The 27,466-nt window shown below is 49.0% G+C and overlaps 7 protein-coding genes across 7 annotated transcripts; 3 read left to right on the forward strand and 4 right to left on the reverse strand.

Annotated features, from left to right (window-relative positions):
• Positions 1-282: 282 nt before the first annotated feature.
• KY384_004635 (uncharacterized protein) lies at positions 283-1,660 on the forward strand (the record flags this gene model as incomplete). Its single annotated transcript, XM_044813140.1, has 3 exons — positions 283-505; positions 566-645; positions 761-1,660. The coding sequence occupies 3 exons, from the start codon at positions 283-285 to the stop codon at positions 1,658-1,660; spliced, it is 1,203 nt and encodes a 400-aa protein (XP_044669880.1).
• Positions 1,661-1,927: 267 nt separating this feature from the next.
• Positions 1,928-2,724, reverse strand: KY384_004636 (uncharacterized protein; the record flags this gene model as incomplete). The annotated part of the gene is made up of 2 exons (XM_044813141.1): positions 1,928-2,564; positions 2,612-2,724. The coding sequence occupies 2 exons, from the start codon at positions 2,722-2,724 to the stop codon at positions 1,928-1,930; spliced, it is 750 nt and encodes a 249-aa protein (XP_044669881.1).
• A 5,330-nt stretch (positions 2,725-8,054) lies between these two features.
• KY384_004637 (uncharacterized protein) lies at positions 8,055-11,309 on the forward strand (the record flags this gene model as incomplete). Its single annotated transcript, XM_044813142.1, has 2 exons — positions 8,055-9,748; positions 10,784-11,309. The coding sequence occupies 2 exons, from the start codon at positions 8,055-8,057 to the stop codon at positions 11,307-11,309; spliced, it is 2,220 nt and encodes a 739-aa protein (XP_044669882.1).
• An 805-nt stretch (positions 11,310-12,114) lies between these two features.
• On the reverse strand, positions 12,115-12,871 carry KY384_004638 (uncharacterized protein; the record flags this gene model as incomplete). Its single annotated transcript, XM_044813143.1, has 2 exons — positions 12,115-12,159; positions 12,278-12,871. The coding sequence occupies 2 exons, from the start codon at positions 12,869-12,871 to the stop codon at positions 12,115-12,117; spliced, it is 639 nt and encodes a 212-aa protein (XP_044669883.1).
• Positions 12,872-16,253: 3,382 nt separating this feature from the next.
• KY384_004639 (uncharacterized protein) lies at positions 16,254-19,541 on the forward strand (the record flags this gene model as incomplete). Its single annotated transcript, XM_044813144.1, has 3 exons — positions 16,254-16,303; positions 16,792-16,881; positions 16,940-19,541. The coding sequence occupies 3 exons, from the start codon at positions 16,254-16,256 to the stop codon at positions 19,539-19,541; spliced, it is 2,742 nt and encodes a 913-aa protein (XP_044669884.1).
• Positions 19,542-24,478: 4,937 nt separating this feature from the next.
• Positions 24,479-25,258, reverse strand: KY384_004640 (uncharacterized protein; the record flags this gene model as incomplete). Its single annotated transcript, XM_044813145.1, has 1 exon — positions 24,479-25,258. The coding sequence occupies one exon, from the start codon at positions 25,256-25,258 to the stop codon at positions 24,479-24,481; it is 780 nt and encodes a 259-aa protein (XP_044669885.1).
• A 12-nt stretch (positions 25,259-25,270) lies between these two features.
• KY384_004641 (uncharacterized protein) lies at positions 25,271-26,761 on the reverse strand (the record flags this gene model as incomplete). The annotated part of the gene is made up of 1 exon (XM_044813146.1): positions 25,271-26,761. One exon carries the CDS (start codon positions 26,759-26,761, stop codon positions 25,271-25,273), a length of 1,491 nt encoding a protein of 496 aa, XP_044669886.1.
• Between the last annotated feature and the right edge of the window lie 705 nt (positions 26,762-27,466).

Raw genomic sequence — 27,466 nt, forward strand, 5'->3', positions numbered from 1 at the left:
CTAACGTTGCTGGCGCAATTTCCGCCAACGCTGCTTCTATTGGTATTCTCAAGCGTCGAGGGCTCACCAATTTGGTCGACAGGAAATGAGGGGATCTCAGCTGATATCAGACTAAGGACGTTTTCGGAAATGGCCAGCGTCAGTCCTCGACAATGGATCAACTGCAAAGACTTGCAAGCCTCATTCGACTCCTCCTGTTGGGCAACTCTCAATCTCACGAGCTGGCTGACTAAGTGGGCTCAGAACCATCCAACTTGCACCGAGGATAGATTAGACCCAAGAATGGACGGTTCAGGATGCTGCAGCTCAGATGAGCCATGGGCGCGATGTTTTCTTCGTTTGGCTCGAGGAACGAACGATCAAGACTGCACCGTAATCAACAATCAAAAATGTGGGAGCGACATAGAATTGGACCCAGGTCTGAACGAGACCACTAATCATCAGGTGCGGTATATACAAAAGAATATTCACGAGATCAACAACTTTTTCTCAAATTACTTTCATGGTAAGGTCGCTCTTCTGTATTAAATCAAGCTTGAGAGAATGTCGCTGACTTTCTCTGTAGCGATCGATTCTTCCAAGTCTACCACTTCATTGGACGTCGGATCTCTGACCTCGACTCTCAACCCAATCAAAAGCACTCCGGTAAGTCTCCTCAACCTGGTCGCGGTACTTGGCATGGGCCTAGCTTTTCTTCTCGTGAGTACCTCCTCCACGTTATCAATTCGAAAGCGCCTTCTCATAACGCAATCATATGTAGGCGCCGGAGCTTGCAGCAGGTACTCTCGCGATTCGCAGTCTCGCTCTTCGAGTCCTAATCCAATCCTTCCTCGTCTCCGCCACGCACTCCCCCTCACTGATCAAGTCATTCCTCCCTCTCGGCTCCGCAGCGTCTCAAGTCGAGCAAATCGGCGATCTATCTTCCATGCTGGAGTCCATCACCACCGACCTAAAAGACGGCTTCGACCGCTTGCTAAAAGTTCTAATGGGCGATGTCGCGCAATTCACGCTCTTCGCCTCCACAGGCGCCTGGTCTGGGCAGATCTCCGCCGACTACGCGCAGAGTATCAAAGGCTATGACTTCATGCTGAAAACCCACATTTCTTCACAAGCGCTTAAGATGAACGATTATTGGGGACAGGCCCTTGCAGAGGTCGACCAGGAGTGGTGGGATACGTCGGGGCAAAGTGGAAGGCTCACGCGCGTCTACGATGAACATATCGAGGGGGACCATGACCATAAAAGTCCACCTGACGGACAGCTCAACGGCAACTGGTTTCGCAGCAATGCAACGAGGAGGGTGTACGCGTTGAATTGGAAGCGCGGCGAAAAGCCAGAGAATGGGCAAGATGCTGGGGATATACTCAAGATGTTCAAGGCATATGGATGGGCGCAAATGGAGGTTTTGTTCGATGGTGCGGTCAATTGCACCTATTCTGGCCGCGCCGGAAGTGACCAAGTCATTGGTATCAACCCGGATGGGGGATTGAACGTCGAATGCATCTCCAGTCTGCCGATCTATTTCTACTGTAATTGGACGGATTTGAGGTCGTGTTGTCCGGCGTATCAGTATGATGGGACATGTCCGTACTTTGGCCACGTGGGAGGATGTAAGTGGTTTGGGCTGGGGAGTGTGGGTGTGGAGTGGATGTGGAACTAATTAACTAATCGGCTTCAACGGAAGCCTTGACATCTAGCAGCTTATTCGTTGGTGACGCTCGTAACCCTTTCTTGTGCGCAATAGATGCCGTGGTTATCGATGATAGCACTCATGTGAGACGGTAGTTTCTTTAGCTAAGCAGGATTCTTTGTGAGGTTCTTTGGCAGCTGAAAAAAGCAGAAAGTGGTGCAAGTACTGTATTCAGTACATATTCCGACTCTTTAATCACGCCTCTTGGCCCGTTGACCTTCCCTCGCTTAAGATCTCTCACCATTTTCGCTCTCCATCAAGCCTCAAACGAATTAACCAGAATTTCCCATCGAAATCAATATAGCATTCCATAGTATCCTTCGACTCTGCCTCCCAGACATGGCCATGGGATGTGAGATGCGCAACATCCGGCGCACCCTCAAACTCCTTTAGTGGGTGTTGCCTTTTGTTCATGCCCCTTCCTCCTCCTTTCATAGGCGCGGACTCAAATGAAATTTTCGGCTCTTGATGCACGTAGGCTTTCACTTTGACGACCGATCCCGTAGTGTATAGTTCCCCAAGCGTCTTGGTGACTTCGGATGAAAGCGCTGTAATGGGACATTCGAGAGTCAATTCACTCAGCTTTGCTTTGTGGTCGCGTAGTATGGAGATAGCCCGTAGGAGCTGGCTGTTGAAGCTTGCGCCAATATTTAGCTTCGGCATGAAGTCAAAACAACATGATGGCTGATCATTCTCGGGCGTTATGTTTTTGATCTTGTTGGCCATCAAAGCAACACTGTTGGTATAGAATGTACGGGTAGCTTCTTCGTTGACTTGGCGGCATGTTTGTAGGAGTCCAAGGTATTGCTTGATATCTGGCTTGCAGATTGCTTTGACGGTCCAGACGGTGTTATCGTTAGGGTCTTCGCTTAAGCTTGTCTCTATCAGTGCTACGGAAACGAAGACAGAGGTAAGACTCACAGGGGTCCGGACTTATAGAGCACACGACGCTGTTCCTCATCATTTGGAAGTAACGCATAATTATAGAGCTGTTGCCGAGTCTCAAGCGCGAGATCAAGAAAGCCCACAGCCATGATGCTTTCTGCTTTTAAAAATAGAAGTCTAGCTGTTCTGAGGTGGTGATATGAATTCTTTCAGAGAGGTTTTGTACGCGAGCACATCCGACAGTGTTGTGTTGTTCGCGTACACAACACGAAGTCACGTGTTGAGGTTGACAATGACGTCATCTTAACAATGTAAACATACGACCAAAGCGGAGAGGCGAGGCTCTTCTACCTTCTCTTCGCGGGTCGCAGGATGAGAATGCGCTACAAGGGACCAATCTTGCCTCGTTTTCTTGCAGATTCTTGACAAGCATAATACGTGGTTGTGGACAATGAACTTGCTTAGGATAAACAGAGTTGCGTATTTGCTAGAGCAAGACTGTCCCGTGAGAGTCATCTATTCGCCTAATTTTCATCCTATAAGAATTTTTTTTGACCCCCAAAGCAACCTTTATCATCTTCATCATCCTTCAAGTTCTATTCATCTTTGACAAGGCTGCTCGCCCTCAACGCGTTTCAACAATTATCCTAGCATCCTTTAATCGGCGCTTTCTCGTCAGCATTATCATGGCATACACACACCACCATCATGGCCGGCCTTCCAGGTGTAAGTCGAAATTTGCCCCCTGCAGAGACCCTTGAAAAAAACCAGACTGACTAATGTTTACTAATACTTATCCGTAGCTACTGCCTCCAACAGTTGATAATGTATAAGTACTGAAAGAGGAAGCCACTAATAACCCTGAACCTCCAATCTACGAGGGCATCTACTTGCATCGACACAGAGTCCATAAGATATCTTAAACTCCCGCACAGGCATCGAACTCTAAAAGGATGGTTCGACTGGAATGATCTGAGAATAGTTCCTTGATTCTCATTTCCACAACAAATGCTTCTTGCCGAGATAGCTCAAGCACGCCGGGGTCGAGGGAGGGATGGAGTCGCTACGCTGGGAGCCGGCGCGTATGAGTGAGAAGGGCCTCGAGCGAGAACGGCAAAGTCATTTGGTTGTGAGAAGGCGACGTGCATTTTGGTTCTCTCATAAGTTTCGGCCTAAAGGGTGTCACATGTTGCTTAATGTTGGATTTTGGGATAGTTGGCGTCATCTGAATTTGAGATGGATGGCGTTATGGGTCTTTGGTGTATGTGCAAGTCATTTACCACGCTGTTTCAAACCAATTAGACCTCCTATCATCTCCATATCTTCATTCTGAGTCTCTCCCTCCTAGCATATTGCTTCTTCACTAATACCTCCCCTATCCTTCTATTTGGCATCATTTTCTACGACTTCCGAATCTATTAGAAAGCAGCAGTTCTTCTCCCTGAATCGCTTCTTGCTTGCCGACAAAGTCACAAGGAAAGATGGCTGAAGAGACTGCTTTCCCGTCGTATGCCAGGTGTCTTGACTAAGCCTTCGCATCAAAAACATAATCGCTCAAAAGCTAGCTAATATGACATGAGTAATACCATGTATATCTCTTTCACCAGCGGAAGCCAATCAAAAGGCTTACAAAAACTCACACACCCAAGAAACCGCGAAGAAAGAGGCGAAGATAGTCACCGAGAACCTCAGGAGCTTACTCCTCAAAACCACAGCCGCGGCAGCTAGTAGGCTTGAGGTGGCTCTTGCTGAAGCATATAAAGGGCAAGGGCTGCGTACTCAGCGTGAAAAACGTGTTCAAGAAGCCTTAGAGTTGGTCGGGCAGATTTGGCAGTAGAAGGGGAAGGGGAAGGGAAGGCGGAAGTGCTCTTGTGGGAAGTTGTGAAAGTAAAAGGGAAAGGGAAAGGGGAGGGGGAGGGGTAATTAGATTGGATGGGTGCTATTGTTGGGCGAGTGTTGGAAAAATGATTGTGAAGGGCTAGCGCATGGACTGCCGGTAAGACCGGAGAGTATGGGATGAGACAGGAGATCTATGAAAAGGGGAATACATATATACATTAATACTTCAAGGTGTGCTTGAAGAGCTTGCATTTCCGACTCAGAAACGATTGTTTAGATTCCTAACACTTTCATTGCTAACTGCATAGTCCTCACATAGGCGTTGCCGGTGCGTGGGAGCTTGTGCGGTACTACTGATATATAGAATTAGAAGATACTAGGAAATGGATGTTGTTCTTTGGAATGGGTCCTCTTCCGATGGAATGTTAATACTAAAAGGGAAAACCCTCGCGGTATTTAGAACCTCATCGTGAAAAAGGTCGCCATTATAGCTTCCAGGATTAGCTTTCTTCACAGCAGCCGTGTTACATCGAGTGTCTGCTATGCACTCAACGGAAGTTGAAGGGCACATGTAAAATTGCATTGCGGTCTCCGTTAGGTCTCCAGTTCATCTCGTGGATTGAAAACATTTGCAAATCCAAAATCAGTGATAATGATATTTCGATTCCGATCCAGTATTAAATATGAGTATCCAAAAATCTAGCTCTTTGGTTTTCGCGTTTGAGTCGAGGATATGTCAGTCCAAGTCATGTCGCAATGCAATTGAAGTAACTATATTGCAGAAGATTGTGGTCAAGATCTCTTCCTACAGGTATAGAGCTTTTTCAGTGAGTTACGGGTCTCTTCTGCTCGTTTACTGGTTATGCTAATGGTCAAAGTGATCTAGGTGTTAAAGTGTTTAAAGCATAATCTACTTGATTAAATGAAGACTAATGGCTCTCGCTTTCAACACTTTACTCTGCAATGACAACCTTGTTCCTCTATGTCCCTTTCCCTCTAGCTAGTTTCTAGCATCTATCTCTTTAGGACCGATGTTATTCCTTTACGGCCACATTCTTCTACCCTGAACACAAAATCTGCCACCTTGTAACTGGCTCAAAGTAACGATGCAGTATGCACAAGAGAAACAGCCATCGAAGATTAGATGCGACGTCGATGGTGGCGGCGCAGGCTCAGCTTAGAGCTCCCACAAGAAACAGGCGGCCTAATAGATGTTCGGGTCGTGGCAGAGTAGCCTGCCAGCGACCAGACAGTAGCTCACTAGAGGGTTCGTTATTGTCACGACCTCCTCCGGCTATGACACGAAGAGGTGCGATTTTGATTGTTTTGCTAAAGACTATATAGAAGCGAGAGATGGCTTGGCAAATACTTGGAATTGGACAATTCTTTCAGCGGGCGCTCTTAGGATGCCGCCGCAGTTGAAAAGCCCCTCCTGCTTCCGCTGGAAGCTGCCGGACTTGATCGCAAGTGGCATAGGCAACCAGAAGGAAAAAGGAAACTCGAAGGTGCATATTGCACTACGCCGCCTTCAGCTCGGAGTGTCTCCCGTGGGTTTGAAGGCAAAAGCTAGCTAGCACTTACAAAGTTCCGGCGTCGAATTCCATCTCTTGTGGCATTCCAGCCAAGGGTCTCGGAGGTGGAGCTCAGAGTAAAAGAGCAAGGCTACATTTATACTGGTCAGATCGGCCATGATCGCAAGAGATGGCCATACCCTTTGGCTGGTATCTGTCTTGGTTGAGTAAAGCGATGAAGCTTGGGCTACGGGTCTCCCAGAGGAGAGTGTCCGAGGGCAATTCTCTGGTAAGATCGGCATCAAGTCTCAAAGCCTCGCTACCAGCTGAGCTCGGCGCGCTCAGTGATTATGTCGTCTTCTCCGTCGCAATATGTTGGACGTTTCTTCTGTTCCTCGCCCGTAGCGCCGATTCTCGTGCTGCCATACCTAATTGTACTTACTACGAAAGGACTTGCAGCAACAGAATTATCGCGATGGGGCTTAGAGAGCTTTTTAGAGCCAAATGCCCAAAGGGACTCTATAGACTTTTCGATACCCATTGTCTCAAGAACGTGAACTTCAATCTTTCGGGGCGCCTGGGCTTATCCCTAGCGGTAGCAGAAGCAGTATCCCCCACCCAAATCTCCGCGAGAGCGTTGCGAGTTCTTATCTTCCTAGCATGTCCGACGCGACCGTAGGCTCTAACGCTTCGCCGCCATTAACAAACTCCCTCGTCATCGTCCTAGCCTTTCGCGAGTCCATGGATGCACCTCCACCTATGGATCTCATTTCACCTATAATGCTAACAACAGGACCTTCTTCATCCCCCGCAGAATACCTGTCTCCAAACGCCAAATATTTAATGACCCTCTTCAAGGTTTTCGACTGCTCCTCCTCGCGCCTTCTTCTGGCCCCTTCCCTTTACATCATACTAAAATAATTGATATCGCCTCCTGCACTCCTTCTATGGTGCATACTAGTCTAGTCTACATAGTAGAGCTAGTTCTAATTAGGGTACTTGGAGAGGATAAGAAGGTTCTTTTGCGATTCCTACTACATTCGAGTGCTCTGTCGAAGTAGTCGTTGGCCTTGGCTTCTAAACCGGCTTTTGGAGCTAGGGTTAGGGTAATCCCTGCCGTGGTGAAGAGAACAGATTTTGTCTCTAAGTTGCTGTTGGGAGCGTTTTAGAATCTGTCGATAGGGCGACGAAGAAACGGGTTTCAAAAGGTCAAGAGATCAATCCAAAGGAATGCTTTACGAATCGCTGCAACTGGATATAATAATTTAGTGTCTATGAGAGGGACTCAAAGCTTACAGAAACCTTATAGTCGGCCTGCAGATGAGTTTGGGGGGAGGGGAACCTAGGGAGTGCTTGTATGTAGCTAACGGCTTCTTGATTAATGGAAGTATTTCATGACTCGGTTATTCTGAGTCTAGGGACGCGATGCACAGGATCTGCTTCGTCTTGCATGACGGAATCTCGATGGTAAAGTTTCGAAATTGATAGAATAGATGTAGTTGAATCACTAATATCTATCTGCGATTAGACGGGGCACTTGCTATTGATGGGGGCCGAGTAATATGACGTAAAAATCTACGCGCCTCCTTTGGCGGGAAGGCGGTTAGAGTAAAGAGGATGGCGTCACTACACGCTCAGTCCCTTAGAGGGTTCGAGGGGGTCGTTGTCCACATCGCTGAGCTTAGGATAGACATCTGTTAGTGCACCGAATAGCTAGTATAGGCAGCTCTGGAGCGTGTATTAGATGTGTATCCCCCATCTATTGATATAATGTTGAAATCTAGTGCTAGGGGGCGGCATTCAAGCTTGCCAGCTGAATGCATGGCTAGCGCTTTATGCCGCGCACTCTGACAACACGTACATTGGATGATAGCTGTTAGTAGTCTATCGGTGATCAGCCTTCTGCTTCATTTTTGGAGGGATATAGGATGCTTATGTCAGCAGCGAGAGTGAAGCTACGCTAGCCAAAGATGAGCTAGTGCGAAATGGCTGCCTATCTAACCCCTCATATCCTCAGCCTCATTTAAACTTCACGCGACTTCATCCATCAGCTCGCTGGTTTAAAGTATCATTATCTACCTAGTAAACACAGAATCTTTGCGGAGCAAAGCTGGAGCAGCTTGTCACTGATGATGAACAGCGCTGAGAGCGTAGAAACTCACGATCACGCTGATTCACGGACCTCTCCGGAATCTCAAGACAGTGAAGGAGATAGCTCCGCCAATGGCTCTGAGGTCTTGCAGTCGAACGTTGTTGATGCTGGAGCTATAGAGAATGTTGGGCAGAGGCCGCCAAGCGAAGGGCATGAAGCACCAGGCGTGGACCTGGAGCCGGATATGCCGTTGGAGAACGTCCAGGAGTCAGCTGCCGCCAGTCCGAAATCTGGTACTGAGGACTATAAAAATTGGTTTGGAGAGCGGGGAATTATGAGGACGGTGTATGCACTCACGTTTGGCTGCTGCTGCGTTACAGTTATATATACTGTGCCGGCTTTATCTATCGGTAATGCTAGGGTTTTCCCGACATTCAATTCATATATGGCAATCCTAACGATTGAAGTTGGTAGCTCTATGGTCCTAATGGGGATTCTGGAAATGACATTGTATCTCAAAGGTATTAAACGGGTCGAAGGATCATTGAGTGCCCACCAACCGTTGCATCCGGCGTGGCAAGCTCTTTTTTGGGTCACAGAATTTTTGTTTCATAACCCAACCTTGGTGTTCTCTCTCACTGGGGTGATATTCATCCTTAGTCTGACACTCACAGTTAACAAACCACTTGAGGAGGGTTGGGGTTCGATGGTGCTGCAGTGGACTACAGGACCATTCCCTCAAACGTCTGAAAGATGTGACGTTCGTGTTGAAGCAGTGCAGGTACCGCTGTTTACAGAAGCTATTTACAGCACTCAATTCGGTCGAATTGAGTCATTCGCCGAGATATTCAGGTATATTGCCTTTGATATGAGGGCCGCTTTAAACATACAGAATGATCCAACGCTTTGTCATCAGGGGTTCGTTGGCAATCAGGATTTGTATGGTTTAGGAATCCGACTTGGCATATACCTTCAATGGGTTTCGTCCTTGCTTGCCAACAACCTACTCCCAGAGAGCCGTAAGGAACCTCAAAAGGCTTTCTTGATCTTCTCTTTAGCAATTTGCATTGCAACGATCACCTCGACCTTCATCGCTTCCTGTACCTTTGCTATTGAGATTGAGATATTCTATTGGATGTACTGGGGAGGAGTTTTCTGCGTCTTCATGTCGTCGCCAAGCTCGAAACGGCTGGGATCAACCATCGCGTGGATTAGGCTTCATTGGACTACTGCCATCTATTCCACGACACATATTTTGATGCTCTATCATGGAATTTTCTACATCTACTATGGTTATGACCAGACCTTTTCTCGAATGCCTTGTGGAACATACCACTTTTTCTTGGCGCCAATGAAAGATCCTAGTCGAAGCTTCTTCGTGCTTAGAGACTTATTGACTGCAGCCATTGCCCCGTTCTCTTTCCCATTGCTGTTCGTCTTTCCATTCATGGGTATGCTCCTTGCGGCGGAGATGAAGAGAACTGTCAAAGACTCCCTCTTCTATCAATCATTCTTCCTCACTCCACACCAGTCAAGCAACAACTCGGCAGAGACCGCAACACCGACTATGTCCGTGCAGCTTTCAATGAGATCTCGAATGGTACGAAGGCTTAAGAGACTTCTTGGGAAATTCACCAAAATATACAGGGAAATCAGAGTGGAGATTGGGCTCTCGCCACATGCTAGAGACGGTATTTATCTAGTGACACCCATTGACATCAATAAGCGAAGGTACATCTCAAGGGTAGCGTCATCTCTGTATACTGACTACGTCAAGGAGATATCGCATCCGTTGTGCTGCCTTGGGTTTAGTATCCTTCGCGGTATCAATCACCGCCATTGAAGCAATCCTAAAGTGGAACAAAGTCGTCGGCGTCTACTCCCTTAGATCGGCTGGACAGTACGTAGCTTTTACAATCGGCCTCGCCTCCTTCATATCTATATGCTGGCAACTAATTCAGCAAGAAGGGGTAATTATGCCTGCACTCATGAGTTCTGTAAATGCGCTAAAAACACATTAGCTACGTAGACGAGATCTTCGATGACGACAGACGCTCAGTGGAGATGTAGAAGGCATCGAATTGGAACTAGTACCCAACACGCTCACAAGCGCTGTGCGTCATGCGTTCAGTCAACCGGATATTGGGTTCCTCGCAGACCATGGCGCGCTTCCAGACTCGGTCGAGGCGACGCATACTGACGACGTGACCAGAGACTCCTGGGGCCCGTCGAATATTTCTAATACGGAGGATAATCAGTATGCCATGAGCGGAGCACTTCAAAGTGTATGAGATATCACTACAATGATTTGATGGCACGCAAATGGCCTAGTAGTTCTACATTCTCTTAGACATACCACGACACAACTTCTGTCGCTAAAGAAGAAAATGGGAGCATTCACTAAAGCCTTCTCCTTTCCTTGTTCACGCGATGAATAAATTGTAATTGACGGTCCCTAAGCCAGGTGAAGGCACAAACTCCCTCAATTTATCTCGCTAAGGCCTCTTGCGAGGACTCTAACCCTTACATCGAAGTGTTGCCCGATATATCACATCACAGACCATGGCGCTCACTATGTCAGGAAGTGGAGGCTCCAACGCATATCTCCAACATCTGAATCCTTTGTTCGGAGAACAACAAATTGCAACAAGTCGACACACTCCTGGAACTCTAAGACCCTTTAGTCCTGAGTAAAGCAAGTAGCAAGCAAACTTTGAGCGAAGCTACTCAAGTGAACTCATTCCTTACCTAGCATACGCATACGAGAAAACTCATCTTTGAGCCTTTACTGAAGGCTTTGCTGCGTCTACGATACAAGGACATAGATGCCGCTTTCGCCCGCACCATCATTGTAGACGAGACGCTTACTACGCAGACATCCAGTGACATAATGGCCACGATAACTGCTATTACTTACCGCAAGATCACTTGGCTCGTTGCCATGATCTGCTTCGTTGCATTCACCAGGCATATCGGCAGCTTCAACACCGCATTACGAAGGAGCACATGCAGTGGCGCTGTCAATACGTTTCAAACCCGCGCACTTTCGAAATTACAGGAACGTAGGTTGGTCGTCACGAGCAAGGGATTCATGGGCCTTGTGCCTTCATGCACGAGATTGAGTGATACAATCGCCGTGGTGCTGGGGGCACCGATTCCCTTTGTGTTCAGACCTAGCGAGGGCGACAAGGAGGCGGTTCAGCTCGTTGGTGATGCTTATATTCATGGCATCATGGGTGGCGAGGCTATATATTTTGAGGACTTTGCGCCCAGAGAGATTGTTATCTACTAAGACGAGGCCTTTCCATACAGTGCCCTTACGATGGATGTGTTGGCAGTGTAGACCTATAGTGTACTATCGCTAGACTTCTCATCATGGTGAGGAAGGTGTGAGAACTTAATGTAAGCAAATGTACACTATCTCAACACGTGTCTCACTAATGTTCTTAGCAAAGCCGCTCCTCTTCGCTCTCTCTAAATCCTCTCGACCCCCTTTAGCCCCCTTCTCAGCATACTAAGCCTACATTCCCAGCCCCCACTTTCCCTTCCTTCTCCTCGCCAGCCATCACCCCGAATTAGCATCATTCATAAAATCGCACCCAGCAGCCGAACAAGCATTCTTCTTCGCCACGCAAGCATCATACGCCGTACTATCACAGCATCTCGCGGGCTCTTTTCCCTTACACCTCGGATCCGTCCACGCGCACGGGGGGTCACAATACACGGCGCCGGACATCCCCCATTCGGCCGTGCCTTACAATCCTGCGCGCGCTGACACTGGCCCGCATACAGCTTACACAACGCCAGCGCATCCCCACTGCTAGGATTGGGACCCTGATTCGCCTGCGTCGGCGGCGCCGGCCCCGACGCATTCCGCGGCGTGAATGTCAGCGTGCCCGCTTTCGCGTACACGTCGGAGGGCGAGTGCATGACGGAGTTGACGTCGTAGGGCGAGACGGAGTCGAGCGTGGAGGCGGTGTTGAGGGCGAACCAGGACATGCCCGCGCAGGTGCAGGAGCGGGCGTTGCAGCAGTTCTGGCCCGGTGGGAGGGGCACGCCGTTCGTGCAGATCGGGACTACGTTTTCGCAGTGGAACGTTACGTAGGTTTCGCGGTCGGGGCGTTGGTGCTCGTTTGTTGCGCCTGCCGACGGAGGTGCGCGATTAGTATGTGTTATGTGTGGAGGGGAAGGGAATAATACGAGGGAGGAGGGGACGAACGGGGGGGAAGGGGAAGGGGAAGAGGAGGACTCACCAACGACATACCCGAATAGCTTCGCGATCTCGTTGTCGCCGCAGTAGCCGGCATTGGGGCACGCACTATTTGGCCATGGCAGGTTCATCGTCCGCGCGGAGTTCTTATCGTACCCGAAGCTAGCGACGCAGCCTGAGCAGTCATTGTGTGTGATTGTCAGAGTGCCCGGTGTGAAGGCATCACTCGGCGTCAATTTCGTGAAGGTCAACCAGGGCGCGACGGTGAGCCAGCGATTGATCGTTGCGGTCACTTCCGTATCGAGCTGAGATTGCGCTGAACCGTCCACGAACCTGTATTTGATCTCGCCGTTGGGCCACGATTGCGCGCCGGCGAAGACATCAAAGGCCCTTGTGTCTTTGGACGAAGCTGAGACTTGTTTGCTGAGAAGCTCTTGCTCAGAGCCGTAGACAATCGAGCCGTCAATGATAGCTTGGCCTTGAGATGTTATCCAGTAGTCGACATTGCGGATGCCGAAGAGTGAGTCCTTGATTTTGATGGTCGTCAGATTTCGGGGTGCGAAAAATGCGCTGACATGGTTCTCAGGGGCGGGGGCGGAGATAACAGTGCTTATGAGAGACAAAGCTGCTATGATGTACCGCATTTTGACGAGTAATCAAGGTGAAAAGAGCAAGAGCAAGCGCTCGACTTTCAGATAGGCGTCAAGAAATACTGGAGAGTCTCATCAAGCAACTCAGGGAATGGGTGGGGAGACTCCTACTCGCCATAGTTTTCTCAGCGGCCTTTCTGAAGGACTCAGATTTGCGCTTGTCTTCAGTGGAGTTGCAATAGCTACAACTAGGGCGAGTGCGAAGCGATTGTGGCTTTCGATCATCCGAGCATTCACTCCGGAGCAAGTGTGGTAGCTGCCTCTTGAGTCAGTAATCTCCACGATCGAGAGGGCATAAGGTTTACGTGAAGTCGAATATGGATTCAAGACTAATCCGAGGAAGGTAATATGGGCAACAGTCATATTGGCCAAAAGTCACCTGCAGGCCTCTTGAGGCTCGACTGATCCCACACTTGCAGCACGGGCTAGGGCAAGCTTTTTGCTATCTTAGTGCTCTGCCTTTAAAAGCGTTGGAAGAATCTGAAGGCGTTGTGACTCTGGGGTCTAAATGGTGGAGCCTCATGTTCTAGACCTTGCTTAGCAGGCATTCCCAGAAGTGGAAGTGCAGAAAGACCCTGACTTGACCATCAGACCACTTACTATTCACTTTAGGCCGCGCTCTTCGCTGATCTAACGACCAACTAAGACAGCCTAGTGCCACTTGGGTATTAAGGTTGAAGTTAAACATCTCCTGACATTTTGGCCTAAGCTATCCCATAGGCGCGCTTGATGTACCCTTGATAGACTCCAGGTCCGTGAGTGCTCGAGCGCGATTTTCGAGGGCAAAGGGGAGCTGGAACTTTGGTGGTATAAGGGATCAGTGCTAGGAAGCGTTGTGAGTAATTTGTCATCTGCCTTTTGTATGTTCAACGAACCTCTTCGCAAAATGTTCCTTAGTCAACTTAGTCCTTGATCTCTGAGCGATCACGTAGTGAGTTTAATGTCTGCGCAAAAGCCCAAGATATAGGTGATAGTCGATACCACGCCCTGTTGGCGAGAACAAAGGTACCACAGGGGAGGTGAGAAGCGTGTAGGCAAATCCTTAGTGCCTTTCGTATGCGAAAGGTTTTCGCTTATCTTTGATAGACTTTGAGCCACAGAAGTAGAGGACGCCAGCCCTAGAGGTTGCGATGAAGAGGTCTTGAGAGAGATGGCTGTGGGACGTCCTCTTCGCCCGGTTTGCTAATGGGCTAGGTGAGCTTCTTCATCTCGCAGCGGTAATGAAGTTCTGACTTATCAGGATCTGACTTATCAGGACTTCAAGCCTCTCCCTCCATTCGCAGGATTCCAGCTGCCTTAGTCCCCACGCCGTGCAGTATGTTCGCATAAAGTGCGCGCGTTCCTTGTCAGTCAAGTGAGGGGGATGTTCGCGTGCGCTGAAGCCGTATCATGCCTCGAGATCTTTGATAGGAATACCGTCCGCTTTTGGTGTGGTAGCGAGGAGGGTGGGTAGAACAGGGGTGGAGCTGATTTTAGAAGAATACTTTAAACGCAGTAAACGATCTACTGCTCGAATTCACGAACGGTATTGTCCACCACCAGAGCAAAATCCAGCATGCGGACGATGGTTTCAGCCGTTGGAGATGAGTCGCATGGCGAACCGTCTTCAGTTGTTAGGAAGCGATATGCATGCCCAAGGCAAGAGACGCTTCTTGGTACTAGGTAGTCGAAGACGCGAGGGACTTTGTACGCGTAGACCTTGCGGAGTCGAACGTAGATTGACAAGAGAATCAGACACGGATAGACTGGGAAGCTGACAGAACATGTGACTCTCAAGTTGTTTTGGCGAGAGGCACATAAGAAAAGATTAGAGCTCGTGAGTCGTAAGACCATCGCAGCAGTCTTGCGGATCTGCACATTATTCTGGATATATTGCAGCGAAAGCTAGCCTTCTCAAAGTCAGCTCGCAAAGACATCAATTACAAGCGCAAGGCTGCAAAAGATGTTATCCATAGCAAGATGGTTAATAAATGCTTCGACGATGTTTTTGGGGACAATCAGCTTCGCCTAAAAGCCCTTAGGAGCCATGCGAAATGCTTTCGCTGCGGCTACGCCTCCCTATCAATGGAATAGGGACTCTCAAATATTGCTGGGTCTCCTCCGCATCTCAAACTCTGAAGGATTTGGAAGAGGAGCAAGAATACCAACCAATTCTTCCAAGTGGTCATCGCACTGCGGTCTAAGACTTGATTAATGTTGAGAAGCGTGGTGGACATCTACTCTTCCTCATTTAACGTGGCCGTCAAAACTAGAGATTTGCTCAATCACCTCGTATATCAAACAACTCAGCTGAGGTGCAACCATGTCAAGACTGTGCATGCATGATGATCCTTTAGAACCACTTGCTTTCAACGTAGTCAACGCTTTGATTGACTTACATCGGTCGAGATGGAGCGACTGGTCTGTCTGCTTTATAATACATATCAATTGAGCTTGAGACGGACTATGAAAAGTCAACTATACCCATTGATATGGATATGGCATAAGACTTGTGCAAATTAGTTAGACCTGCATAACTTCCCCTGAATCTTCCGAAAGAGGAATAGTTTGATGGAAGCAGCCGGCCGGAGCCATGTTTCCCCGCTCCGCTTTCCACTTTTGAGAGGACCTTCAACCGATTTCTCTCCATGTCTTACCATGTCTTACCACGAAACAAGCAAAGAGATTGAGTTACATCATATTAAGGTTGCATATTAACTCCACGAGACAGCTGCCCGGGCGGAAATTTGACGGGGCTGTGTACAGACCTTGCCGGCCTTTTCTCCGCTTCTCCCGCTGAAGACATTGGTGCGCATATATATATAACCTTTACCGCGTATATATAACGTTTCCATGTTCGAAACAAGAAAATGGCCTCAAACACTCCTGGGCCGTGCAATGGGGATGGCTCCCCATTGCTCTCTAAAATTTACAACATCTCTAGCCAACGTGTTGTTTGTTGGACAGCCAACTCGAGCATTAATGTCAACCACTAATACTCTGAAAGCAGTACTAGTGCTCAACCCTCAAGATCTAATCCGCCCTTAAGTGATGCGAGAATGGACTGTTGGTATTCGGTCTCTGCTAGTGTCTGCGATTCTGCACCAATATGGCTCGACCCAATTGCTTCCTGGGTTCAATAGTAAGCATAGACAACCATTGCGCCAGGCGCTAGACCGTAAGACTAATTCGTTAAAGGCGACAAGAACGAGGCTCAACTAGATGATCCTAAAGGCTGTGGCGGAGACTCATATAGAGACTACTTCCCCTACATCATCCCCTTTGCCAACAACCAATCATGCAACATATATGGTCCATTTTGCCAGACAGGCTCCATCACCGTCGCCTCCCAGTCTTGCGATGGGAAAAGCTTCGTGACGAAGACCGTAACGACGCCATGTTCGAGTTATCTCGCAGCCCAATCAACTGGGGTCTCCAACAATCCTGGTACGTGTTGATAATCTACTTTGAGATAACAGTAGCTCATGAAGACGAGTTCTCAACTGGACTGTCCATTATGGTCGAAGCCCAGAATGCATATCATACGCGAAAGCTCTCATAAATCACCAACCATTGGACAACTTATGCCCGACGACTTTACCTGCCGAGACGCAGAAATATCCCATGCAAAACTCCTCTGTGAGAGGACATGGATCCCTAACGGAACAAACGGTAAGATCAACAGGCACACCGCTGGTCCCAACGAATCGTACTGGGCTTCAATATCCCTGGCCAGGATTGATCCACAACGCGGACAAGATCGCTGGCGGTGACCACCAGTATTGTTGTGGACCTTGCTATGTCGATATCAGTGAAGTCAAGTTACATTATTTCTCCGATACCACCAGCAATGCAACTTGCAATTCATCAATTGCCGGAACGAGACATGGGCTATCATCAGTGTCCAATTCTACAAACAGTACTCATAAATACAGCAACAATGACATACTCAATATCCTTCACTCTGGCGATAAGGATCGTGCCAAAAGAGCGCCTCGAGAGATAATTGTCAGTGGCCATACCCTGTACGTCGCCATTCCCTAACCTTTGGGGTCTATTGTGTCCTTTCTAATCACCGCTCAGGACTTACCCAAGCTTGTACCTCGAGCTCATGGGCACCGCATCGGTCATTGATGATTGTGGCTCTCTAGGAGAGCTGGCCACTTCGAGGTTCGTTGCAGTCGCACCTGGGGACCTATTCACGATGACTGGGAGCGTCTCAATGGGCGATCAATACATCCCGGATGGATACGGCTATGGCAATATCTCGGGACCTACCCTTTATCCGCAGAAGATCAACACAGTTGATCTTGCCTGCCCAACATTTGGTGTTGGGAAGGGCATATCCAGTGATAGGTTTGGGACGGCCCAGATCACTACTTTTGGCTCCCCTTATCTCCCACTGATCTCTCCGCCTCCTGAGCTATTGAATGCGAACTCGGCATGGAGGAACCTCTGCGGAAACAAACTGTACCCACCTGACTTCAGACCTTTCGCTCTCTTCGATCCCCCCCATGGATACCCCATATACACCTCTCTGCTGTCAAACGTAAAGCAGGCTAGTCCCAACGGCCCTCCTGACCCAGGCTTTAGCAATTCCGCCCCTCCAGCAGCTGCCGCCAAGCAACGGGCCAACGAGATGGTGCCACAGACTCTGGGCCCATCTCTACCGTCGCCCTCGCCATCGCAAGATTCGACAACGAATGACGATCCTACTCCAGTGAATAGCTCTAACAATCCGGATGCTGCAGAGGCTGTGAATAGCCCGGCTCCAGGAAGCGAGGCGAACCCGGACCTTCAATCGCAGGACCCGTCGTCCGCGAATAACGATCCTACTCCAGTGGATAGCTCTAACAATCCGGATCCTGTAGGGGCTGGGAACAGCCCGGCTCCAGGAAGCAAGGCATACCCAGATCCTCAATCGCAGGATCCGTCGTCAGGCGAGGACTTCTCACGGACGTTCTTTAGGACGACTTCTCAGGGAGACACTGGAGATCATGGGGATACGCATGGCTCGGACACTAAAGCAGCAGATAAGGAGCCAGAAGGAAGCGTCGCAAGCTCTGATAAGAGCGCAGAGGGAGGCCCCAATTCGGCTCAAGCCGATCCAGGAGATGGTGGGTCTGTAGGCTCTACTAGTGGAGGTTCTGGAGGTGGAATCATTGGGAGTGAAGATTTGGGGAGTGGAGGCAGTAGCAGTGGAGGCTCTGGCAGTGGAGGCTCTAGCAGTGGAGGAGGCTCTACCAGCAGTGGAGGCTCTAGCAGTGGAGGAGGCTCTACCAGCAGTGGAGGAGGCTCTACCAGCAGTGGAGGCTCTAGCAGTGGCGGCTCTGGCAGTGGTGGCTCTAGCAGTGGTGGCTCTGGCGGTGGAGGCTCTGGCGGTGGTGATGCTGGAACTAATAGCGCTGTTAGTGATAGATTAGGGGCTACCGGAGGTGGAGAGTCAGGAAGTGGAGGGCCAGCGGCAAATACACCAGGAGGAAACACGTCGGGAGAGAATAGCTCTGGAGGTGATGGCATTGGCAAGTCAAGCTCCGGGGGGTCTGACGATAGACCCAATGCTGCTGACACAAGTAACGCCGGGCTTGCAAAAGGTGACTTAGGCGTTCCCATAAGCGGGGATTCTGGCAGCTTCGACAACAAATTCTTCGGAGACTCTAACAGCGAGTCAAAGCCCGCCTCTCAAAAGACAAGCCCAGGCTTTAATCAAGATGATGATCAAGTTTCCGCTGGTGGGACTAATTTGCAAACACCTACAGGCGAGAAAGGAGCCGGCGATACAGCGCCATCGACTGGAGATGCGTCATTACCAGCCTCTGGTGGAAGCGCCGTTTCGCTTGACAAGCAAGGCAATCTCTACGTCAACAAGAAGAAGATTGACACGACTTCTGGAGAGCCAGTCACCCTAGGCGGCGAGACATTCACGCCTAATCCTTCAGGCTTTACAGTTGGTGGTCAAACTGTGAGCCCTGGTGGTCCAGCAATCACACTCCCAGCCCAATCCACCCCAGGTACAAGCGTGTCCCTGGACAAACAAGGCAATCTCTACATCAACAACCGCAAAACCGCCTTACCGCCCCCAGGGCAGGTGATCACGATCGCTGGCCAAACTTTCACCCCCAACCCCAACGGCTTCAAGATCGGCACTCAAGTAATTACCCCCGGTGGAGCTGCTGCCACTCTTACCAGCAACGACCTTGTCACTGCGCCATCAAACCCTAACGCCTCTGTAGACCTCTTTAACCCCACTTCCCCGCCTCCGCCTCCGCCTCCTCCTCCTTCCTCTTCTCCTCAGCAAAGCGCCAGCCCGTCACCCACGCCCTTCACGCTCGCAGGCAAGACCTTCACCCCCCTAGTCGGCACGAACGCAGATGGCGAGCCCTCCGCAGTCAAGTCTGGAAATGTGACGGTTTCGGCCGGCGGGCCGGCTGTTACGGTCGATGGGACGAGTGTGAGTTTGGATGCTAAGGGGACTTTGACGGTGGGTGGGGAGAGCACGGCTGTGAATGGGGCGAGCGTCACGGATGGAGGTGGGGGTGGTGGGGGTGGTGGGGTTGGTGGAGAGACTGTGAGCGGGGTGGGAAGGGGATATAGTAGGGAGTTTGGGGGGACGGGAGGGTGGAGAGGGGTGATGTGGGTGGTAGTAGTGGCGGTGGTGGTGAGTTGGGGCTGGGGGTGGGGGTAAGGGTGAGATGGGATGTTCCTACATAAAATTGGATGGATGTATAGATTTTACGATGATGAATCAGCATTGGCGATCCACTGAAGCAAGTTTCACTAAGACCGGAATCTCCGACGGTGGTCATTCGCTTCCACAGACACATATTACAACCATGATCCCAATCCTGAGCATGGTGAGCAGTGTTGTAAAGCCTTCGTGAGTACAAAGATCAATGCAAAGACCTGTGATCTGGCGTGGAGTAATGTCAAATCTAAAATGTGTTGGGAGAGCGATACTACCACCCTGGATTTCAGCGGACAAAGGGACAATGTATCGCAATTACTTGCCGATCCAAGACAGCGACGTCAATCTCTATGTACAGCTTGGTATAACGATAGGGAGATGACTGGTACGATGAGAGGGAATTTTCTTCGGCTACCTGCATATTTTTAAGCGGTGCCATGGCACCTTTAATTCATCACGTTCAGCGCAGCGGAAACTAATTAGAACTTTAATTTGACAGTCGTCCCATCTTTACGTAATGGTTTTCATATCTGTGATATTTACGATTTGGACTAAGCCTAGACTGTGGGCCTTCCGTGCTCGTCTAGGTCTGGTCAAAGGCGACAGCTAGAGTTTGACAAATCCATCGGCTTTTCCGCCGGCAGCAAGCACAGAGTTAGGGTTACAGACGACTTCAGATGATTCCTTAAAGCCTCTTGATACTTGGACCATTCCATGAACGTAAGAAGGGTTTGGATCGTTCTATGAATGACAGTGGTATGATACAGAGTACAGACGGGCTCTTCGGGGCTTTTCAAGGTAGCGTGCGGGGAGGTTCTTCTGGGGCTTGCTCGGCTGGGTGAAGCTGATAGACCTTAGGTCAGGATGCAGATCAAGGCGCTCATTCAGTTCTTGATCGAGTCGGGATCACGTGTCAACAGCTGCAAGACTAAGATATCAACGAGTAAGGCAAAGATAAGTTGGTGGTTCACCGACGTACCTAAGGATGTAGGTAGGATACAGATCGATAGGTGAACTTCCACGCTTGAGCCTATTGCCGCTGTACATGAGACCGCATATACTATAGGACGAATGATAAGGCTGGGGAATTGTCGATTTCATTAGCAGTGGAGAGCAAGTGGGGACATTCCTTGCTGACGAGGTACACAAAGATACATTCCGTAACGTTATGCTGCAGCGCAAGTAATGCCTGCAACGCCACAAGAGATACATCATGCAGCTAGATAAGCCGAATCCACACCTCGAGATATATCAGCCTACTATTTTGTTTCTTGACCCGAAACCCTCGGCTCTTCAAGCAGGCTGTATGCTGCGCCCTGTTTGCCTGAATACGCCTCATTCCAATCTTTTGCTGCACTATTGTGCCCTTCCGAGTGGATGATTGGAGATCTTGTGTTCATCCCTCTCTGCCTAATGTTTCACACCCCCTGAGTTATGCGCACTGCACAATCTCTTCAGCTGCAAAAGGTTCGCTACCTGAGTTAGGAGGGGCGAAGTGTTTTCTTTATAGGTACACCACATATCAAAGGCTTATTTTGACTAGGCCACGGGGTTGAACCTGAAAGTCCATACTCAGATAGCCTAGATTCTGGACCACAGTAGACAGTGTCACTGTCTCATCGCAACGCTAGTACATCATGACCCCCAGCCATGGCTTCGACCTAAATGAGACGTTGCCTAAACAACTGAATCTCGGCTTGTTCATCATCTTCTTCGCAATGGCGTGTCATTGTTTACGCTTCAAACACTTCTGTAGCTCATGTCGGTTTCCTTAAGTGTCGTTTCGTCAAAGGACTCCTGACCACTGCGATTACTGTGGCTGACCCTGCTCTGCATCAACAAATTGTTCCCTGTGTCTGGCGTATCAAAGCTTCGGAGCGTGAGAAAGTGCCCATTGCCCTTGACTGCGGAACCAAGAGTCACCCTCCCATTGTCGGCACCGGGAGTCGGCGTCGTACTGCCCTCGCGGCGGAGACCAATCCATTTGAAGAATCGAGAATTACTGATCTTGGTGATCCAATACATGCGGGACCTGAAGATTTCCCCCGCACTACGCAGAACAGGAGGGAGCGCTGGGAAACAGCAACACATGATGCCAACGTCAATTTCGACGACCCTAAAAGTGTAAGCGTTGGATGTAAGTCTCAGTTTTGGGGACTCTTTACGATGTGATGTAGACAGGGATGATCGCCCAGGAGAAATCATTAAGGGCTCGACCATTGCGGATTCGATAATAGAGATTCAAAATGCTGCATATGATTGCTCTACATGAGTGTGAATATATAAGCCATCGTTGCTGAGGTGGGGGAGCTCACAGAGTTCCTGTCATGAATATGGCAATCACACCAAATTTCCGCTTGCGCGATAGCTGCAGGCTGGAAGTCACTGGTATCGGAATACAGAGGAGATAGATGTCACTCGCGATATTGAAGGAAGCCTGTACTGTTCCCAAGGCTCTTGCTTGGACAACACGATGCTCATTAGCAAAAGCCTTCTGGAATGATTCTCCAGGAGGAGGTCCACAGAAATACAAAACGAGCGCAAAGCTGATGGCGTAGAAAGCGGAGTTGACGGCGATTCCGAGATAGATCAGCCATCGGGTGTTGCGCACACATGAAAAGATTCGATAGTAGAGCAGGAGGAGCGATATTTTCGTGATGAGAATGACAGGCGAGTACATTGCCTGCACGGCATATGCTTTCTACAACGGTCAGCCAAGCTTGAGTAGATGAGCTAGTGCACCCAAGGCTGTCTGAGCGGCAAACCTCAGCGTAGGTGTCTCCGAATGTCGCAATTGGATAGTCCCAGATGTGTCTCCCATAGCCTGATTCTGTAGCTACCAAGCCATCAGCTCTCGGCACGTAGTAGCTTGTAGCTAACACTGACAGATCATAGTCGCTGCTACAAAGCCCGATGCTCCAACCTGCGATCACTTGAGATATTGGTCAAATCGTGAAGGAAAAGATACGCTAACAGCAGCAGCAATACAAGTGTCTACTCAAGGTCAGCAGCTCTCTGTACTTCACTCGGCTTTATGGTTGGCTTACAGTCGTCTGATGCAAGCTGCTTAGTATATCGGCATCTCGAATAAAGACGCAATGCAACAAATATTATCATCATGGCCGTAGCCGTTGAACATGTTGCATAGAGAGTTGGAGCTCGTGAGTAGGCATGAAAATTAGGGATGACACCAGGCGGAGGACGTCCTGCGGGCGTGTTGGGATCCAGTGTTGTCATGTTGAAACAGATAATAGCCAAGTCTGATGGTCGTGATGCCGTTCGCACAGCTTACGAGAAAGAGGATTTAATGGGACTTTCAATAGTGGGCGCTAACAATCACTCGAAAGTAGACAAGGCTGAAGTCCTTACGCTTTAGCCTTGACAGGAAAAGACCGCAACTCAAGTATTCTACTATCATGTGGCTCAGCCAGCTCGGCTTGACCCTGCTTCAGACTTTAATCGCAGATCGAGATGGTAAATGAGAGGGAACATGTCTGCTCCTACAACAGGTCTTCAGCTCCGTGCTCAAAATGGACTTCCATACAGGCTGGTAGCACAATCTGACACATTGACCTGCATTTACCACGCAGATGAAAATTCAAAGTCCGTCCATATTCTACATACAAACCAGCAGCCGAAATCCAGGGGTAGCTGCAGCGCTTCAATCCGACGCGAGAACGTACAAGATTGACGTAGGCAGCTGTGCCTCATGCGCGGTTCATTTCGAATAGCTGTTGTCTGCAGTATGCAGCTCAGCTAGTATAATTTCAGTCATTGGTGGAGATGAGTGATCGTCATCGAGCTGTCAAAAGCTGCTGCGAGAATGACGACTGACCGCCAATGCAGGGCGGTGGATCTTCATGTGCGAACAAAAGACTTCGGAGTAAATGATTGGACCGGGTATATCCAGCAAGGCTACACCACATCCTTTGCCAACGGATGCCCTGAACAGTCATCGAATTGGAGTCGGTGAACTGAACTCTTTGAGATCCGCTTTTATGATTGGTGATAGTGAACGTGCTCTAGCTGATTATGGGCGGCTGTTCTACTCTAAGTAAACGGACTGGTCCGCGAGAATTTGCAGATCACCGTTGACACGTTGCTTTATTACCGGACATTGCATCCAATTTGGCTCAGTGAGAGTCTGGCGGTGGTGAAGAATAACATGCTGCCTCATATATGCACGTTGACCCCAGTAAAACCTCGGAATGTAGTCACATTGTTCCTGGATGAAAAGTTTCGGTTACGAAATGAGAGACAAGTTATGAAACGACGATTCAAACAACAAGTTCACCGACCTTTCGATCGCTGCCTCGTCAAATCCCACACCCTCAAACTGCCATCCAATTCTCACCACTCTACGTGCACTACTTGAGCGCAACCCGACCGTCGTCATCAGAGTTATCCATAGACCATGGCTATCTTCTCGTCTACAGTTCTTTTATATTCTGCTGCAACTGTCTTGCTGACCGCCCTGAGCTTCTTCCTTTCCAAGCTTGCTAGAATTTGAGGTCAATTCCTTGCAATGAAGAAACAAGGCCTGGTAAGATGTTGCGCAGATGCCTCTTAACATCCTCCGCCTTGTGGGGATACTATGTGAGTCAGGATGTCCAGGTAGAGGTTCTTGCGGTCCTAATAGGCAGAGAAGTAGTACATAATGCGAAACCTGGTCGGGCAATAGCATCTGATGAGTGAGGATGCGTATTCTCCCCACCGCCTAGGCTGGCGCTATTGCAGGCATGATCAGAGCATCTCGCCGGAGTCGCAATTTCATATGCGCAATACGAAGTTTCCGACTGCCACGTAGAAGGCTTGGGGAAAGAGGTTCAGCTCTTCCACGTACTCGAGGGCCTAGGAACCGCTTTTGTTGTTTCTTAGCATGTCCTCACCGTCTTGTATGAGACATGGGTGAAGAGTCCCGCTCCATAGACAACATGTCAAACGATATCAAATACTCTATATGCGGCATCAGAAGGGGTATATTCTCCGTCCATGATCCCATGTACATATGCGTCACCAACAAGCCGATAATTCTGTACTGTACCATTCTCATTCACCTCGAACGGGTGCAGCACATAAGGCGTGCTAGCGTTCGGGAACAAGCACACAATATCTCCCGTCTGGACTCCTAGTCGTGTCAGGCCCAGATAGCCATTCTCAGTCACGAACATTCGCCAGAGTAAAAAGAATCCATCGTTCCGTAGCTCGTTGATGGATTCAGAAGCGGCCTTAGACATGTGGTTAGGGGCCTTGTTGGTAAGGATAGAGGCGGATATCTCACTGAGAGCAATCGCGTCCTCTACTTGGTTCAGTCGACGGCTTGGGACTTGCGTCCATGGCATTGGTTTTCGGCGATCTGCGACTGCGGTGCGGAGTATGGCAATCACTTCGGAGGTTTGTCGGGCGAGGTCCTTTTGAACAGATGGGTCTCCTAAAGTGTCTCTGATGTCCTCGACTATTGGAAGTTGAAAGCCTTGATAAGGGATTTCCTTGTAGATAGCCGTATCTGTCAAAGCATCTCTCGTGGTTTTAATCCATGGAATCAGGACATCGATAAGCCACTGGCTATTCGACAGTTCAAATGTCCCCTTTGGCATTTCGAGTACACTTTTGCTAATTGAATCCAATAATGCGCCCTGGATCGACAACGTGGAGCCGTCAAAGAGAATGCCGCTCTCTTTAGGCTGCGACATCCCAATCGCGGCTTTGTAGAGCATCACACTTCTATTTTAAATTGGATCCTGAAGTTCGACGTATTGTGGAGTCCGAGGATCCGGTACCCAAGATGGGAGATCTCTGGGGCCATCTAGGAGCTCCTGGGCCGTACTGTCGAATCCCCGCTTCGCCGAGAAGCTGAAAGCCAACATATCAATGCCGTAGACTCTTATCAAGGCTTGCGTTACACGTATGAAGATCGAAACCCATCCATCGCTGTATCGGATATCACGTAGCTCTTGCATCTCAGGACTATCGGGATCAACCATGCCGAGCAAGCCGAAGAAATGATCTCGAGGATCTGAGCACTGTCTTCTGGTTCTTCTGATTTTGCTTAGAGATTCCAGCAAACTGTGTAATCCCGTATTCCTCCGCCTCCACTCTAGTTCGCTAGAAAAGTTTGATATTTTGCCAAAAAGATACCACATACTAGATTCAAGCTCACTATCTTTCCCCGCGTCTTTGATGTCTTTCCATTTAACTACGAGCACCAAGGCAAGATGTTCTAAATCCTGATAATCGATTGTATTTAGACCCCAAGATATTAGTATCCGATTGGCCAGGGCGGCTTCCTGCCATGTCCATACGCGTCGCCACCAACTGTCCTCGAAGATAGCGGTCAATGGCTGGATCGGTAAGTCAAAGGTGGTATTTAACCCTACCGAGACGTTGTCTGCGTAGTTAGAGTATCGGATGCATTGTGGCGCAAGATCTCTTCGTAGAGCAAACAAATTCAGCGGATCTATAGACGGGCGAGTGTACTCGGCTAATGCAGCCCCAAAATGTCTGATTTTCGCGAAGGATGTAAAAGCTGCATCTCCTTGCGAGCTGGTTGGTCCAAGCCATGCAACGGTCGCATTCGCTCGAGTGTAGATTTCACTCATCAACTGGATCTGCGACGCTTTTTCCATCTCGTCGTGTTGATTGATACATATTGCGTCAACCCAGAGGTAATAGGGCATGTTTTGGGGCAGCTTGTGAGCTTCCGCATAGTGGGTTACATTGCTGAGTCGGTAGTGTAAGCTCCACTGCATCAAAGCCGTCTTAACATTAAATGTCACTGGTACTTCAAGGCCATTGATGACTACTGACTCTGAGAATTGACCATTACCCCACGTGTGTGATAGAGCTAGATACCTTGGGTTGTCTTCTAAGGAGACAACCTCCATTGCACACTCATACTGGGCACTGATTGGACTGTGATGAGAATCAAGACGTAGCAGGCGTATCTGTCGCTCGCCATTGCTTCGGCCAAGGCTCAGAGAATCGTAGATGCTTGGATGGCTTTCTTTCCATGAAGACCCTAAGCTAAGAGGAGAATGATTATACCATGCGTAAAATTGAGGCACCCAGACAAGGGCCGATATGAATCCAGTCAAGATCGCGATCGCGCCAAGAACCGCATATATCAATGAAAGTACAGGTAGGTACCTTGTCTCAAAGCGCCCACGATTCTCTCTCCGCAGCGCAGGGGCTTCATCGTCAATGACCTGACTATTGACCATACCAAGGAAACTGCCACAACCCAAGCTAAGTTTTTCGCTACATAAGGAACGATTCGCATGAAGAGAAGACCAGCAGGCGGGAAGGAAATTGCATAGAATTGGCTAATCCTACGCTAATCTGGATATAGTTAGAACAGCTGTCAATCCACGCTTTACTGCTCTGGGGAAAGTCTAAAAAGACCAGTCCCATTGCGGTATAGCCTTTGACGTATATACTTGGGTGGCTCGGGGTTATTACAACTCTTCGAATACCTCGAGAATTGAAGTATTATATAATTCCATCTGTATTGACAATATACATGCTTTTTGTACTGACAGTTTCTACTCCAGACCTCTTCTTGGAAGACTTTATTGTAGTAAAGCTTTGAAGGTGTCGGGGGAGTTATGACATCCGCGAGGTCGGCTTGCAGTACTGATAATCTCGAAGCGATTGATGTTTGATATACCGGAGACTCTTCCAACGAAATGAATCACCCTTTGACGATTAGTTGACAGGCTATATCTAGGACTTTGGACAAAGTATGTTATTCAATGTTCCTATCTTGAAGCCTCTATATCGCGGATCTTCGCACTGTCGTTCGCAATGTGCTTACAGAGAATCACAAGTGACATCGACATATATATAAAAGCTTCAGCTTATGAACGCTCCTCTCATTAAAGCAAGAGCAAGGAAGCTTCAAACTCAAGTCTCGGGAGACATAATCC

This window comes from Bacidia gigantensis (assembly GCF_019456465.1).
Source record: "Bacidia gigantensis strain McMullin 20006 chromosome Unknown contig_233, whole genome shotgun sequence".
Taxonomy (NCBI): Eukaryota; Fungi; Ascomycota; class Lecanoromycetes; order Lecanorales; family Ramalinaceae; genus Bacidia; species Bacidia gigantensis.